The 15,535-nt window shown below is 61.2% G+C and overlaps 1 protein-coding gene across 3 annotated transcripts in view; it reads left to right on the forward strand.

Annotated features, from left to right (window-relative positions):
• Positions 1 to 15,535, forward strand: part of PRDM15 (PR/SET domain 15) — a 59,168-nt gene that overhangs the window by 24,443 nt on the left and 19,190 nt on the right. For 2 of the 3 annotated variants that reach the window (XM_032865292.1, XM_032865294.1), the window contains exons 5-12: positions 521 to 773; positions 6,149 to 6,250; positions 7,538 to 7,762; positions 8,751 to 8,880; positions 10,204 to 10,385; positions 10,494 to 10,588; positions 10,953 to 11,040; positions 14,118 to 14,285. In XM_032865292.1, the coding sequence (XP_032721183.1) occupies positions 521 to 773; positions 6,149 to 6,250; positions 7,538 to 7,762; positions 8,751 to 8,880; positions 10,204 to 10,385; positions 10,494 to 10,588; positions 10,953 to 11,040; positions 14,118 to 14,285 (1,243 nt within the window). The remainder of the gene's footprint in view (positions 1 to 520; positions 774 to 6,148; positions 6,251 to 7,537; positions 7,763 to 8,750; positions 8,881 to 10,203; positions 10,386 to 10,493; positions 10,589 to 10,952; positions 11,041 to 14,117; positions 14,286 to 15,535) is intronic. The other variant, XM_032865293.1, reaches the window with a different exon arrangement.

A 15,535-nucleotide genomic window follows, 5' to 3' on the forward strand; every position in this document is an offset into this window, starting at 1 on the left:
GGAAGCAGTGATGGCATCAGAAAAGAGGGCCAGACCGTCCTCTACTCCTTGGTGACCTTCAGAATACGGAAGGTTCTCCTTGTTGCCACCCGCCAGGCACTCAGACTGCAGGATGGTGTCACAGGCGAGGGCGCAGCCTGTCGGGACTGACGGGCGTTGGTGGACACGCCTGTGCGAGCAGGTATCCCAGTGCCCACCTGGGGCACGGGGGGCGCTCAGGTGTCCCAGTGATGCCTGGAGCAGGTGTCACTAAGCCCACTCGGGACCTGATTAGACCCTGAGCGTCCAGCCTCTGGACCTGGACCAGCACTAGGCCTGAGGTGTTCCAGTTCCCACCTGGGCTGCGCACAGAACTGAGGGGCCCCGATGAGCCCGGAAACAGGTTCTGTGGAGCTTGACCTGCCCTGCGACACGGCCCTGTCTGGACTGGCTGCCCCCACTCCCAGCACACACGCCGCCCCGCTGACGGGTGGGTAACCGGCTCCTTCCTTGGCCCCTTGGCGGCCGTGCCCCCGCTCAGGTGTTCCAGAAGGACGGGCACCCCGTGTGCTTCGACACCTCCAACGAGGACGACTGCAACTGGATGATGCTGGTGCGGCCGGCGGTGGGGCCCGAGCACCAGAACCTGACGGCCTTCCAGCACGGCAACGACGTCTACTTCACCACGTCGCGGGACATCCCGCCGGGCGCCGAGCTGCGCGTGTGGTACGCCGCCTTCTACGCCAAGAAGATGGACAAGCCCATGCTGAGGCAGGCCTGCCCCGGGGCCCACGGTACGCGCGGCCCGGCCACCTGGCAGCGGGGGCGCGGGGCAGCGAGCCGGTGCGGTGTCGGGCGGGACGGGCTGCTCTTGACCCCACGGGCCTGGCTCTGCCATTGCTTGTTCAGTGTCAGGGCTCGCCCCTGAGCCGGACGCTGGCCAGGAAATCGGGTGCTGGAGCTCGACAGGCTGATCCACAGCCCCGCCCTCGGGCTCTGGGTGCGGTGACCCCTCCCCGCCCACTGTCCTGCGAGGTTGGGGGTGGTGATCCGCTGTGTCTCGGGCAGAGGAGACGGAGCGCAGAGAGGCTGGGGAACCCGCCCTGAGTCACGGTGTGGGAGATGTAGGAGTCGGGTTCAGTCTCTTCCAGGACTGGGGGTGTGTGCAAGGGCATGGGGGTGCGTGCACGTGTGCTCACGTGTGCATGTGCGTGTGTGTGCATGCGTGTGCATACGTGTTCCAGGAAAGACTGGGTGAAGACCGTGTGTGTGATTTGCCTAAATCCAGCATTCCTGTTGGAAAAGCAATGCAGACTGTGTGTCCTGCCGCCCCGGGGTGTGGGGCAGCACAGTGTGGGGCCGTGGTGCTTCAGACCCCCCTGCCCAGTCACGAGGCTCTGTGCACAGCCTGAGGCCACGTCCTGCCGCTCCACGTCTGTGGCCGCGAAGCCCCCCATTCCCATCCTTGCCTGATGCCGCCTTGGGAAGATGCCCTGTTGTTCCCCCAGGGACTTGCTCTGGGGGAGACGTGACCCTCTGTCCTCTCACTGCCCCCCGCACTGCGGGATCCTGACAAGAAGACGGTTTCCTTTCTCTTACAATCACGATGGGCTACAAAGCGGGTCTTGACGTGTTTGTGAGGCTCCAGTGTGTCCTGTGTGGTTGTGACCTTGTGATCTGCTCCCCCGGAGCCCTCCTAGTTGTGCCAGTGCCAGTGTGTGACGAGAGGCGTCCGCGAGGCCGCCCACACCAAGCAGACTTTAAGCAGGCTCAGACCAGATGAGGGGACTGCCTCACGCCCCCAGAGCCTGAAGGCCAGGACCCGGTGTTGGCCGAGCTGGTTCCTTCTGGAGGCCTCTCACGGCTTCCGGTGTGGCCAGCAGCCCGTGGCATTCCTTGGCTGGTAGATGACATCCGATCCCTGCCCCTGCTCTCTCGTGGCCTTCTCTCCGGGTCTCTGTGCTCTCTTGGAGGGATGGCGGTCGCTGGATTTCGGGTCCGCTCTACTCCGGTATGACCTCCTCCTAATGACGTCTGCCGAGGTCCCATCCAGAGGCTGCGGGTGGATGTGAATCCCAGGGGCCGCTTTTCCGCGCACTACGGGCTGGGTGGCCATGGGGGGAGTGTAGAGCCACGGAGGGTGCCCTTGGGGAACGTCGGTGGGAGCTGATGGCCAGATGGCCTGCACGCTGGCTCTGGTGGTGTGGAGGGCATGCCGCCTTCACAGAGGTATTTGCAGAGTAAGTCTGGGAGTGTTACGGGGTGGACTTTCTTGTGGAGGTGAAGGTCACAGGAAGCGTTTGGAGAGACCCACAGCTTTTCACCCGGCTGCTCCCAAGCCCACCCTTTAGGATTTGCTGAAACCAGGTGCCTGACTTGGCCCCGGGGAGGCACTGACGTGTCCCGCTGGGCCAGGCGTCCCCTCGGAGTGTGGTGCGGCCGTGTGGTGCGGCCGGGCTCACCGGGGCCATGCAGGCACTCCAGGATCGTCCCGATCCGGCTTTCTCGCGTTCCGGATTCCTTCCGGCCTCAGCAGCTGATGTGCGCGTCCCGGGCCCCGGGACCAGCCAGCTGCATGTCGGGTTTGTGTTATTAGAGGCTGACCTTGTCTGCTGTGTCCTGCACGATGTCTTCCCCCGTCACGACTCTCAGGTCACAGTCAGGGCAAGGTTGCCACCCCCTCCCAGAGCTGGGGTTCGGCTTGCTTTCCCCTCCGGGAGAGCTCTCTAAGCCAGAGCTGCGTTTGCAAGGGAGATTCTAACGGACTTAGTCTGGACTGTGTCAACCCGGACTGCCGCCTCCCCGTTTTCCTGCAGGCACCGTCCCGGGGAGCCCTGAGCTGTCTGTCCTTCGTTCTCTGTGTGTTCCTTCTGAGAACACGGCACACGGTGGGCCATGACATCCCCATCCGCTGGAAGGCACAATCGCCCTAAATGAGTATTGAATCAGGAAAGCAAATAAGCGATAGAAATAACTTTTCATGGTTTTTCACACTCTTTTGGGGGAAATGGCAAAAAAGTAGCTTGTAGAAATGTAGTAGAAGTTCTCGACTACTGTTGACTGGTGGGCTACTGGGGTTCCTCATTTCTTATACCTGCTGAATGATGGCTTAGCTCGGGTGGTGCTGGGAACTCCGCAGAGGACACGTGACGTTGGCCACTGCGCATCACTCCAGGCGCCACGCCCTGCCTCCGCTGCTCTGTTCTCCCGCCCAGCCCCCTCCTGGCCCAACGGAGCCTCTGGAACCCTGCTCCAGCCCTGCCCGCCCTGAGTAGCTGGGGCCCTGCCAAGCAGTATTGGGGGCTCACGCGGCTGAAGCGTTTTTATGGGTACCCACCACGCCCGCGTCTTGGACACCGGAGGAGGGGCCGAGACCTGTGAAGAAGGGCCTGGGCGAGCCAGAGAGCTGGTCATCTCTGTGACTCTGAGTACCCAGCTCCAGGAGGTCAGGGGAGAGGGGCTTAACTTCTCCTTCCCAGCGACCAGGCCTCTGGCCTGCACGCCCTTTGGACCCCCGCAGTGGAACAGAGGGAGGGGCCTTTGGGGGCCATCAGTGTGCGCTGTGCCCCGTGGCAGAGGGGCAGAGCAAGGTAAGGGGCCTTAGGGAGCACCACCACGTTCTAGAAGAATCATACTGGGGGCCAGCAGACAAGGAGCTGTCTTCCCATAAGTTACTCAGAGTCTTTCTTGGTGAGCATCAGAACTGGGGAGACGCCTTCATTTCATTCTGTCTCTTCTTCCCATTTGCTTCAAAATACATCTTTGTTCTAGAAATCTAGAAAGCAGTTTGCAGATGGCAGACCCAACTTCTCAACATAGCAGAGTTGGAGGAGCAGACACATCCTTAAAAAAAAATAACTTCTCCTGTTTTTTTCCGGGTAGGAGACTGACTTTTCACCTTTTTTCTTGGTTTGACATTAAGGTTGGTTTCCTTTCTGTGCACGCGCAGGCCTGCCGACCCGCAGGAGGGACCCGGGACGCCTGGTCTGCATGGGCGGGCGCGAGGCCTCAGGTCGGCGGCTCTCCTCGGATGTCGTCCGATTTTCAAAACTACTTCTCTGATGAGAAGGATAAAACACACACACATCTATAACATTTGGAAAACGATTTTCAATCACCCTTTGAATGACTCTTGGCCTTTTTGACTAGTGTTTTACGGTATTTTTAAAAAATCGGCACAGTTGACGTACAGCTTGTGCCCGAGAAGACTTGGCAGTTCTCGGCTCGCCACTTAGTTTCGACGAGGCATCTGGTGGTGTCAGCCGCGCCACAGCCGAGAGAGAGAACATCTCCTCGGCCCGAAGGTTCTCACGGTTCCCTAGTGTGGCTTTGCGCTCAGCGCCCTGCAGGTGCCTTCTGTCCCTGCGGCTGAGCTGTGTGCCTCCTGGTCTCCAGGAAAGCCCCGCGTTTCCCCGCAGACGAGGCCTCACTCCGTGGACCCTTCTCTTGCGTTTGTTTCCGGGCGAACTTGGAACTCACTGTCCCGCCCCAAGTATCCACGCCCCCGTGGCTCCGTCTGTGGCTTCTCCTGGGGCTTTGTGGCGTTACTGTCGCTTTGATGCGTCTCTCGTGTCAAACGCTCAGGTGACGGCCATCAAGAACCGTCTTCTGATGGTCAGCTCGTTTTTGTTCTTAAAAATTCTGATCTTCTAGCGACAATTTTTGGAAAAGGGGAGTTCTTCCCTTGATGCGGGGACGGGACACGACTCGCTGGCCCTCCTGACTGGCCTCGGAACCCAGTTGAGGAGAAGGGCTTCTTGCGTCCCGTTAGTGTGAATCCCACTCGCGGGGGTGGGGACCATCCTGCTGGAACATGGCAGCCCCTTGGGACCAGGGGAAGTGGCCCGCATTCACCGGTGTCCTTCCAGCTAACCCCCTCGTCATCCCTGCCTGAACCCTTCACGTGCGAGTGTCTCCTCCCCTCTGTCGAGCCACGTCTGCTTGAGAAGATGCGGGAGAAGCAGGAATTCGGCTCTGGCTCTGGTTCCTCCCTGATCTCGCGCAGACGGTCTTCAGGCGGTGGACTCGTGGGGGGCAAGGGAGAGTAGAGGACTGGCTGGGCAATTCCCATCACAAATTTCCCCCTTATCGGCTGAGGAGGACTCAGGAGGTGGACACAAACAGTTCTGGGGGTGCCCTGCGTCTTTCCCTTCACGTCTTTGCAAACTTGCTGCTAGTTGTGGACACAGAAAGAGGCGTGCTTGGTCCCCGCTCAGAACACATGCACAGCTGTGACTCTGGGTGATTTTTTTAAGAATCCAGGAGTTTGCTGAATGAGTGTCCCCCGAAGTGTTGGGTGATGGTCGTGAGTGTCAGCACCAGCCGTGCGGTGGTTGGGTGGGAGCGGTGGTGAGCGCACGTGGGGCCACCCGACGGGGCCTGGAGAGATGGGGCTGGGCCAGGAGGTCATGACCGGAGGCACGTTGAGAGTGTCCCCAGTTTTTAGGTCCCACGGGAGCCTTAATAGTATTTTTGGGAAAGGAGGCTGCCGTTCCCCTCTGCACACCCCCGTCCCAGGAACCCTGCCGCTTGTCTTTGGGGCGTGAGGAAGGGGGACTGAGGGCCGTCACAGAGGCCGCCTGCCTGGGGTCCCCACTTAAATTCGAATGCAAAGTAAACAGAGTTTAAATCTCGGCTCCTTGGGTACACTGGCCACAATTGGTTGCCACCCCACACAGCCTGAGTGTTCAGGGCCATCGTGTCATCCCAGAAAGTTCTGGGGGATGACACTGGCTGGGAGCTGCGGCCACACCAGGCCCAGGTCCCCCTGAGGGCCGGTGTCTCGTACAAGCCAGAGAGAGACTGAGGAATTCATTCTGCTCCGTAGGGTGTTTTCTTCTCAAAGTCCTGGGAAGGGATGCGTCCTTTCCACTGGCCCTGCTTTGGGAGGGAGGGAGGGAGGGAGGGAGGGAGTCGCGTTCCCGTGACTGGGACAGACCCCGCCGCGGGGCTGCTCCAACGCCACCTGTCTGTGCTCAGTTTCCTTGCCCGTCAAACGGGGGAGTCCCTGGGGACCGAAGGCGTCCTTGCGTGAAGCCCCTGGAGCGGGGCTGAGAGGGGAGCTGTGCTTCCCGCCTGGATGGCACTGGCCCGGGTGGACAGGCGCGTCCCCGGGGCGCAGGCTTCGGGGTCGCGCCCTGTGCATCACCCTTCCCTCCGCTCCTGTGAGCTGCAGGCACGCCGGAGAGCAGCGCCGCGGCGGAGTCCGAGCCCAGCCAGTGGTTGTGCAAAGTGTGTTCCGCCAGCTTCCCGGAGCTGCAGCTGCTGAACGGTGAGCCTGCGGCCGGGGCGGGGTGTGCCAGGGCGTCAGGGCAGGCCTGGCTCCGGGGGTCGCTGTTGCTTCCCTGTCCTTCTGGACAGGTGGCCCCCACGGCCAGCCAGGAGGATGCTCCCTGGCCTTGCGTGAGCAGCTCCCTCCTGGGCCGCCGCACAGACCCCACCCACGTCCCCAGAGCCGCAGGCACGGCAGCGGCCCAGGCCCTCCGGCAGCTCGTGCGGGGACCCCTGGCCTGGAACGAGGCTCCCGCGGGCCTGGCACCAGGGCTCTCGTCCTCTTGCCCTCAGGCTCTGTGCTGGCTCCCGTCTTTCCCATGTGTTCAGCCGGGCGGGCTCGTCACTGGCGGGTTCTGCTGTGTGGCCGACCTGCCGAGCCCTTCCTGTGACACACGTCATGCTCTGTTTGCAAACATGTGTTTGCTTTTTCATTTTCTTTCCCTCCCTGGACCCAGCTCCTCGAGGGCACTTGCCCAGCTTGACGGTCCCACGTGTGGAACCAACAGAAGTCACAGCCCCTTCATGCTAGAGGCCTGGGCTGTGGTGGGGGGCAGAGTCCGGTCCCCGGCCCGAATGTGTGCACCGGTGCCGTCCGTCAATTCCGGGTCGGTCCCCCCGTCTCGTGGGTCGCTCCCCCCACCTTGCCCGTGAGCTGAGGTCCAGCCGGCCCGGGCCTTCATTGAGGACAGCCTGTCTGCTCTTAGCTCTGTACCCACCCCTGCCTGCCTCCTGGGGTTCTGTGGTCTTTTCTTGGGAGATCTTGGAGGGCTTTCTTGACTTGAAAACAAAGCAAAGAATTTTTGCTTTTGTGCAGCGGTTTTTAGATAAATTCATTTATCGTGAGTTGAGTATTTCTCAGAGTTTCTCTTCAGAGGCTCCGTTCCTGATGAGTGTAGTGTGACTTCATCATAAACGCTGCAAACCATGAGTGTAGGGAAGGAAAGGGTCATGGCTCGTAGCGCCCTGTCCGGAGAGGGCCACAGTGCTGTGCCAGGACAGCTTCTGTGTCTTGCCTGCACATACTTGTGTGTGCGCTTGTACTTTCTGTAAAACCATGTGCCTGGGGAGCTTGCCCTGGCTTCATCGCCTAATTTACCTTTTAAAATAGTCCTGTTTGGTGCAGTGAAAACGCTTATATTTTCAAAAGCAGCAGAAATAAATTTTTATTTGCCTACGAAAGGGCACACTCTTAGCAAACGAAGGTAAAAACAAAAATGGGGGCAGGGAGCAGCCGTCGGGACAGGCTGCCTCACTGTCCTTGGGCATTTGCTTCCCTTCCCTGCAGAACACCTGTTGGGTCACTTGGAACAAGCCAAGAGCCTGCCCTCGGCCAGCCAGCAGGAAGCAGCGCCCGAGAAGGAACCAGATGTGCCCCGGGGGGAGCCTCCTGCAGTTCCCAAGAGTGTCAGTGCCACCAAAGAGCAGAAGAAAAAGCCTCGAAGGGGAAGAAAACCCAAAGCATCAAAACCTGAGCAGCCTCTAGACATCATAGAAGGCAAGGAGCCGCCAGGTGAGGGAGGTCCTGGGGGAGGAGGCGGCAGGTGAGGGCTGGTCTTGGGGGATGATCTGGCAGGTGCAGGTGGTCCTAGGGGAGCAGCTGGCAGATGGGGGCTGGTTCGGGGGAGGAGTTTGTAGGGGAGGTCCTGGGGGAGGACCCGGTCCTAGGGGTAGGGCTGGTCCTGAGGGAGGAGCCGCAGGGGAGCCCGGTCCTGGGCTGAAAGCCTCAGCTGGGGGAAAACTCGGTGTAGAGAGGCCGGGTGGGGGAGGAAGCCAGCCTTCCCTTCCCCCCGAATCAGCTCTCTAGAGCAGGGATCCCTGTAACACAGTGGGTGCTACAGAGTGTGCTGGTTGTGAACAGTGGCCAGGGTTCCCCCTGTGTCACCAGCGCCCCGTCAGGACAGGGAGCATGGCCGTCTCCCCAGACTTACCCTCCTTGCATGAGTCAGCCTGGCCCCTCCTGGGGTTTCATCTTTCCATGTCCAGGGTCCTGCTCACGGCACGGAGAGCGAGACTCACCCACGCCGGGTTTCTGGCTGCTCCTTGCTGCCAAGCCGGGTCATTCCCGGTGCAAATGTCCCACCGTCTGCTCCCGCAGCACCGTGGCACCGCAGCACCGTGCATGGGCTTGTAGCTGGCTTCCGGGCTGCGGCTGGGCCCATTCTCCATGATGGTTTCCTCAGTTGCGTTTGGAGGGACCCTGGCCCACTTTCTTGGGTGTGCAGGGCCCATGGCCCCTCGGTCCTCACGTGGCCTCTGCCAGCAGTGCCTGGTACCAGCAGACTCCCGGCCGGGGGAATCTCTCGTATTGGGACCAGATAGGATGCCGTGCCCTAGGTCCCCTCACTAGTTTTTCTTCTTTCTCCCTGTGTGTGTGGTTCTTGCGATCCGTGCCTACAACCCTGGCCTGGCCGCGGTCTGCTCTGGGGTGTCCTCTGGGGTTGGTTGTGGTCAGTCCCCTGCCCTGGCAGTGACATGGCCTGTCCCGCCCGTTCACACAGAGCCAGTGGCCGAGATTGTAACTGAGGTCCCGCCAGACGAGCCCGTGGCCGCAGCGCCAGACGACCGCATCATGGAGCTGGTCCTGGGGAAGCTGGCCACCAGCCCCGGCGACACCGGTTCCGTGCCAAAGTAAGTCCTATCACAGTGCTCAGGGTGCCAGTTCAGACAGCGCGCCGCCCAACAGGATGGCACCCCCGGCAGGGAGACTGGCTCCCTCCTTGTGGGGGGACACGGGTGTGCTTGGGAACAGCAGCATCGTTCCCAAACTCAGGACCAGAGTTGTATGTTCTCTGTGAAAATGGTTAAAAGCAAAAAAATTTTTTTTATCCTAGTGAAACCTGCATCACCTAAAATTTTCCATCTTCACCACTTTTAAGTGCCCGGTCCTGCGGCGTTAAGTACTTGCACGTAGCTCTGTGAACTTCACCCCTGTCCATCTTCCCAAATGGAAACTCTGCCTTCCCCGACACCCGTGCGACCTCTGTCTCTGCAAAGAAGGAAGTGCCTTATAGGAGGTCGCTGGGTCCCTAGGTTCCTCGTACGAGGACAGCTGCATGGTGTCTGTCCTTTTGCGACTGGCTGTCTCACTCAGCTGTCAGATTGACCCCCCCCCCCAGGAAGGCCGGACGTTATCCCATCACAGAGACATACGCAGGGGCCCTATTTTGTTATCTGTCTCTCCAGCAATGGACACTTGGGTTCCTTTCACATGTTGGCAGTCGTGAGCAATGATGCTTACGACATTTTGTTTTATAAAACAAAAACGGGCTGTGTTTGAATCTCTGTCACTTTCACAATTTGTTCTGTGTTTTTCTTTTCATTTTTGTGAACAAGGAAAATACTTCAGATTCCAGTGCTTATTTTTGGGTACATCTTTGCTGTGATGCTGAATAAGCCAGTGGTAAATTTTCGTTTCTTTTTTGGCCTTTTTTGGCGTGCCTCTCGTAGTTCTCACAACTTGCCTGGTCCCGTGGCTTCTGGAACCTGTGCAGATACAGTGGGGACCAGCGTGCTGTCAGACATGGGGCCCCTGTTCTCTGTCTGCCCCGTCTTCTTGCCCAGGGCATTTCTGTGGCTGACTGTCGGATGGACCTTTCATAGAGAGCAGAAGCTTTAAAAATCAGGGGCAGAGGAAGGATAAAGCAGGGTAGAGGCCAGACCCCGTGAGAAAAACCACACAGCTGGGGTTGTTCTGGGCGCAGACCAAGCCATGAGCTTCCTAGCGGCCAGAGTGAAGATGAAGAGTCACCGTGTGGCCTCCCAGACCCCACGGACGCCGTTGTACACACGTGGTGTCTGTCTCGTCTGGATGCCCGGAGGCGGACACGGCACCCGAGTACCTTCCCTCCCGTCTCGCGTCTCGCGAGGGAGGCTTGGCAGGAGCTCTTTCAGAGATGACAGTGACCTGGGACTGGGTCCGCCCCGTCTCACTGGATGCGTGTCTGCCGGCAGGTTCCCGCACCATCAGAGCACCACCATCACCCTCAAGAGGAGCCTGATCCTGTCGAGCCGGCACGGCATCCGGAGGAAGCTGGTCAGGCAGCTGGGCGAGCACAGGCGGGTCTACCAGTGCAGCGTCTGCAGCAAGGTCTTCCAGAACAGCAGCAACCTGAGCAGGCACGTGCGCTCGCACGGTGAGTCCCGCGCGGGGACGGGCCCGGGAGGGGCTGCCAGGACCCCGCGGACACGCGCCCAGCGACACGCTGGGGTTGCGAACCGGCTCCTCGTTGGCCTGCTGGCAGGCGACAAGCTGTTTAAGTGTGAGGAATGCGCCAAGCTGTTCAGCCGCAAGGAGAGCCTGAAGCAGCACGTCTCCTACAAGCACAGCAGGAGCGAGGTGCGTGGGGCCGGCTTCTGCGGCGACGTGGGGCCGGCGTGCAGGACCGGCTGGCGGGGGGCACGGCAGGCTGCGGGACGGGGGTCGAGGGCATGGGGCAGGAGTGGGCAGTGGGCCCCGGGGAGGAGGCGGCAGGGCCCCCGGGTTGGCGTTTGCCCTGCGCTCCCGGAATGGGGCGTTCTTCCTGGGCACCCGGACGGCAAGAGCGGAAATGGGCTCGTGTTCCTAAACCACGTGGGAGAGGAGCAGACAGCGGTGTGGACCGCAGGCTCGCGGAGGATGCCGGCGCGCGGGTCAGGGGGCGCGTGCCGGGGTGGCCCGCCACCCCCCGCCCCTCCCGCGCTGATGGTGCTGCTGTCGCCAGGTGGACGGCGAGTACAGGTACCGGTGTGGCACTTGTGAGAAGACCTTCCGCATCGAGAGCGCGCTGGAGTTCCACAACTGCAGGACAGGTGAGCGGCGCCCGCCTCGCGGGTCCTCCTGGGGCCGCGCGGCCACAGCGGCAGGTAGGACACGCCACCTCGCGTCTGTCCTCTCCCTCTACTGCACTTGCCTCAGAACAGCAGCTCTTTGTCGCGAAGGAGACACGGCTGGAAACTTGCCGTGGGAAGGGGGACATGTGCCTGCTGCCCTCTCAGTCCCCCCGGGCGGCCGTGTGTGCCCCCACCCAAGGCTGGCATGAGGTCGGGAGCGAGCAGAGGTGTGTGAGCGTCCTAGGACCCCGGGATTAGGACCTGTGGCGGGGGGCGGTTCGGGAGGAGAGCTCTGCCTCCCTGCCGCCTTCACCGTCTACTCTCCGTTAGCCGCGATGCCTGGTGGCGGCCACGACAGCATGAGGTGACCACCTAGCACAGACCAGCTGCGCTGCGAGCCCACTTCTGTCCCCCGTTTGGAGCCTCACTCGCTTGTGTGCTTGGACAGCCTGTGGCTGGTGGCCTCTGTGGGCCCGGGCAAGCATGTCAGGCCCTGTCTGCTTATGGTCCCAGTCCCCACGGAGAGGCTGGGCCCGGTGGCAGTGGGCATAGAGACCCACCGGCTTAGCCCTCAGTCCCGAACTCTAGTCCTGTGGAGCCGTCTGTGTTGGTTCTTGGCCCCTCGTTTCTCAGAGACCCCCATGGGCAGCCGGCACCTGCTCCCGGCATCCGCGGCTCCCTAGGTGTGCTCGGGTCTGGGGGCTCCTGATGGCCCCACTGCTTGTCTCTTCACCACTCCTTGCTCCCGTGATGGGGCTTCTGTGCGTGGCAGGCGCGTCCCATTTCCCCTGAACTCCCTGCCTGCAGTATCCTTGGCCGTGGCCTGAAGGGGTGGCCTCGGAAGCTTCCAAGTGAACTAGCAGTATGCTGTACCCCTGCATGCTGAGCTCTGCACCCCAAGAGCCCCCTCAAATCTGGGGGAGAGCCCCCCCTGCTGCCTCCTTTGGTGCAGGGTCTGTCTGGAGCACGGGCTGCCGGTGTGGCCAGACTCGGGGTGGTGCCCTGTGTGGCTGCCTGCAGTTCTGCAGGAGAGGCCATGGGGTCTCTGTGCCGTCCCCACGCCGTCCCCCCTCCAGCGTCCGTGCCCTTGGCCACTGGGGGAGGAAGATCCACTAGTCCTCTCTGATCTCAGATTCTCTGGATGCAGAATGAGCGGAGCAGAAAGTAATAAAAGAAGTCAGAGCCGCTCCTTGTGCCCGCCAGCTTCTGGTCCTGTTAACCGGGCATGCGTTGTTTTCCGTTACACGGAAATAGCAGAGCTGCACTGAATCACTCTCCAAGGTTAGGAGTTTCAGACAGAAAATAGAATAAACCAGGAAACCGGGGTCCTTTCTGTAACGCATCATCTGCAGCCTCACACTTTTCCACTGCACTCACGTTAAGGGAATGTGTCCTCCGTGGACTGTCAAACCGCGGATTTCTGTGACGCAGGCAGGAGCTTTTGGAGATGTGTAGACGGGTGGGTTTTGCTCAGGCATTTGCTCAGCAGGACCTGTCCCCAGAGCTCATCTCAGTGGTCCTCGCGTTGTCCCTGACTGTCTAGGCAGAGCTGGAGAGCAGCACAGGCTCACGCCCAAGCCCTCGAGCACAGCATGCACCATCAGCCTCCCGGGCAGCTCAGCTCCCCCAGACAAACACCGCCCCCCCTGCAGTCTCCCTGCACCCCCACCATCTCCCCAGCATCCCTCCCCTCCCCCTCCCCCATTATCCCTGCACCCCCTCCCCCCGTGACCCCGTACCCCCACCAGGTCCCCGGTAACAGGCATTTGCTCTTCGTTGCTGCATTTTGTGGAAACACAGATACAGACCTCGAGGGCAGGGGTTGCTGGTGGCAGGTTACAGTTGGGACCGGGTGCCTGTCTGGCTTCCTGAGTTGGGGACGTGCCCGCCCCACGACAGGGAAGGCCACCTGCACGGGGCGGACTGGCCTCCGGCTGCTGAGCCCTCGGGAACGGCTGCAAGTGGGTTCTCCGCCTGCACCTGCCGGTGCTCGTGACAGAGGAGGCCGGAGCCCAAGGACAGCACTGCCCCTTCCCCAGCTTGCAGGCCCCGGGCCGCGGGCCACCTGCTCAGGGGTGGGGGCTCACCGCTGCTGATAAATGCCAGCCCAGGGTTGTGGGGGGCATGTGCGCAGGAGGGTGTGCGTGTGTGGTTGTACGGGATCATGAGTGGGGCTTGAGAGTGTGTGGGGGGGTATGAGAGTGTGAGGTGTTTGTCGGGGTGTTGGGTGTGTGGGGTGTGTGTCGGAGGGTGAGAGTGTGGGGTGTGAGTGGGTGTATGAGAGTGTGGGTGTGCAAGTGTGGGTGTGTGAGGGGGTGAGTGTGGGGTGTTTGTCAGAGTATGGGGTGTGTGAGAATGTGGGATGTGTGGGTGTGTGAGAGTGGAATATGTGAGAGTATAGGTGTGTATGTGTGAGTGTGGGGTGTGTGGGTATGTGTGAGTGTGTGTGTGTCAGGTGTGGGTGAGTGTGGGTGTGTGTCTGTTAAGAGGGACCTAGAAGATAGTTGTGTGCCCGGTGGGAGAACCTGGGCGTCTGTGCATGTGGACGGGGACAGGTGGCAGGGAAGGGATGGGGCAGGTGGGCCATGGAGGGGCAGGTGGGCCATGGAGGGGCAGGTGGGGATGGAGCCCGGGGCGGCGGGGGAAGGACACTGCTCCTCTGAGACCAGGGGTCGGGGCCGCAGTCAGGTCGGGTGCAGGGAGAAGGCCCAGACTGGTGCTCATTCAGGCCTGGCTCCTCCGGGGACACGTCCCCAGATGCCAGGGAGGCGTGTGCGGCAGGGGCAAGGCGGGGCCATCCGGGGAGCCGGTGTTCACTTCCCTCTGTGAGGACCAGCCGGCTCGGGCCCCTTGTGTGCTCCGCCGTGTGGTCCCGGTGCTTGGCCGAGGGTGGTGGCACCTTTCCCAGGGGGCTCGGCCCCCCCTGCAGCTCTGCCCTCCCCCAGCCCCACGGATCCCGGGCCTCCTCGCAGCTGCGTCCCCAAGGCCAGGATGCCGATCCCGTCTTGAGTGCGTTTACCTAAAAGCCGCCGTGTGTCTGCTTGCTCTCCGGACAGATGACAAGACGTTCCAATGTGAGATGTGTTTCAGATTCTTCTCCACCAACAGCAACCTCTCCAAGCACAAGAAGAAGCACGGGGACAAGAAGTTCGCCTGCGAGGTCTGCAACAAAATGTTCTACCGCAAGGACGTCATGCTGGACCACCAGAGGAGGCACCTGGAAGGTAAGCGCCGCGGCGCCAGGGGCCTCGGAGTGGGGCCGGGGGCTCGGCCTTGTGGGGTGCCGCCTGTGGTGCCGCCGTCCGTCGGGGCTCAGCGAGGCCCAGCCAGGTGCTGGCGGGGGGCCGAACGGTGTCTTCGCGGGAACCCCCAGAAACATCCTGGATGTGCCACGCCGAGAGGGTGAAAAAATCCAGACTCTGTTATTACTATTTTTTTTAGAAATCCGGACTCTATTTTTTTTTTTTTTTTTTAGGAATCCGGACTCTCTAGGATGGAGGACTATGCAGTCCTTAAAAGCATTTCTTCAGAGTCTCTCACTCTCTTGAGAAAATGCTTTTGATAAGAGAGAAAGTGGGGAGTAAACAGCGTATGAAATTGGGGAGGGGGTGACCTTGCAGCCTCAGACACGGAGCAGAATGTTCTGGGCAGACGCCGCGGCTGGGGCCGTGTGTAATTTCCCCCGTGCCCCTCAGGCACTCTGCGGGCCCCCGATGGCCTCTACCGTCTGTAGCCGCGGTGCTGGGGAGCCTCCCATCCGCTGGGGGCTGACAGGAAGCCGGCCGCAGGGGAAGCTGTGGCGGTGGGTTCAGCAGTGGGTGGGGGGAGGGGCCGCACGATGGGGGGTGAGCGAGGATGGGGCTGGGGGTGGCCGTGCAGGGCAGACGGGAGCGCCGCGCGGGGGGGCGCCCGGGCCGCGGGTATGAGCCGGGCACTCCCGCCCAGACTTTCTCGGAGAACTGGCCCAGACAGACCCTCTTTGAATTGGCATCTTCACTGTGATCGTCCCGCTTAGTCCCCCAAAAGCCATGTCCCCTTGCAGACCAGCCCACGGTAAGCGGCCCTGGCTGACCACAGCACCTTTCTGGAAAAGCTTGAGAAGAGCTGTTTGAGAAAGGATTGCAGATGACACTCAGGCATGTGGGAAAAGAAAGCAGGGTCGCGCGCGAGGTGTACCCGGGGCACGCGGCTGTGCGTAGACGCGTGTCCTGCCTCTTCCGAGCAAGACGGGTCCGTCCTGGAGGAATTTCGCACCCACTTCTCTGCTCAGCTGTCGCCCACGTGGCTTCGGGAAATGCACCTCTTTTCTCTCTGTGACCCTTCGGGTGGGGGGCGCCCGGGCCTCTCCTGCTGAACCTGGTCCCCACTTTGTGCCTGCAGGGCCCCGGGCAGGCCCCACTGTGCCTTGGTTTTCCCCCTAGGCTGGTGAGTGGCCGCGCCAGCCCCTGCTGGTGGAGCCCCAAGCCCTGTGTGC

Source organism: Lontra canadensis, unplaced genomic scaffold (assembly GCF_010015895.1).
Source record: "Lontra canadensis isolate GAN:19392208 unplaced genomic scaffold, GSC_riverotter_1.0 scaffold29, whole genome shotgun sequence".
Lineage (NCBI taxonomy): Eukaryota > Metazoa > Chordata > Mammalia > Carnivora > Mustelidae > Lontra > Lontra canadensis.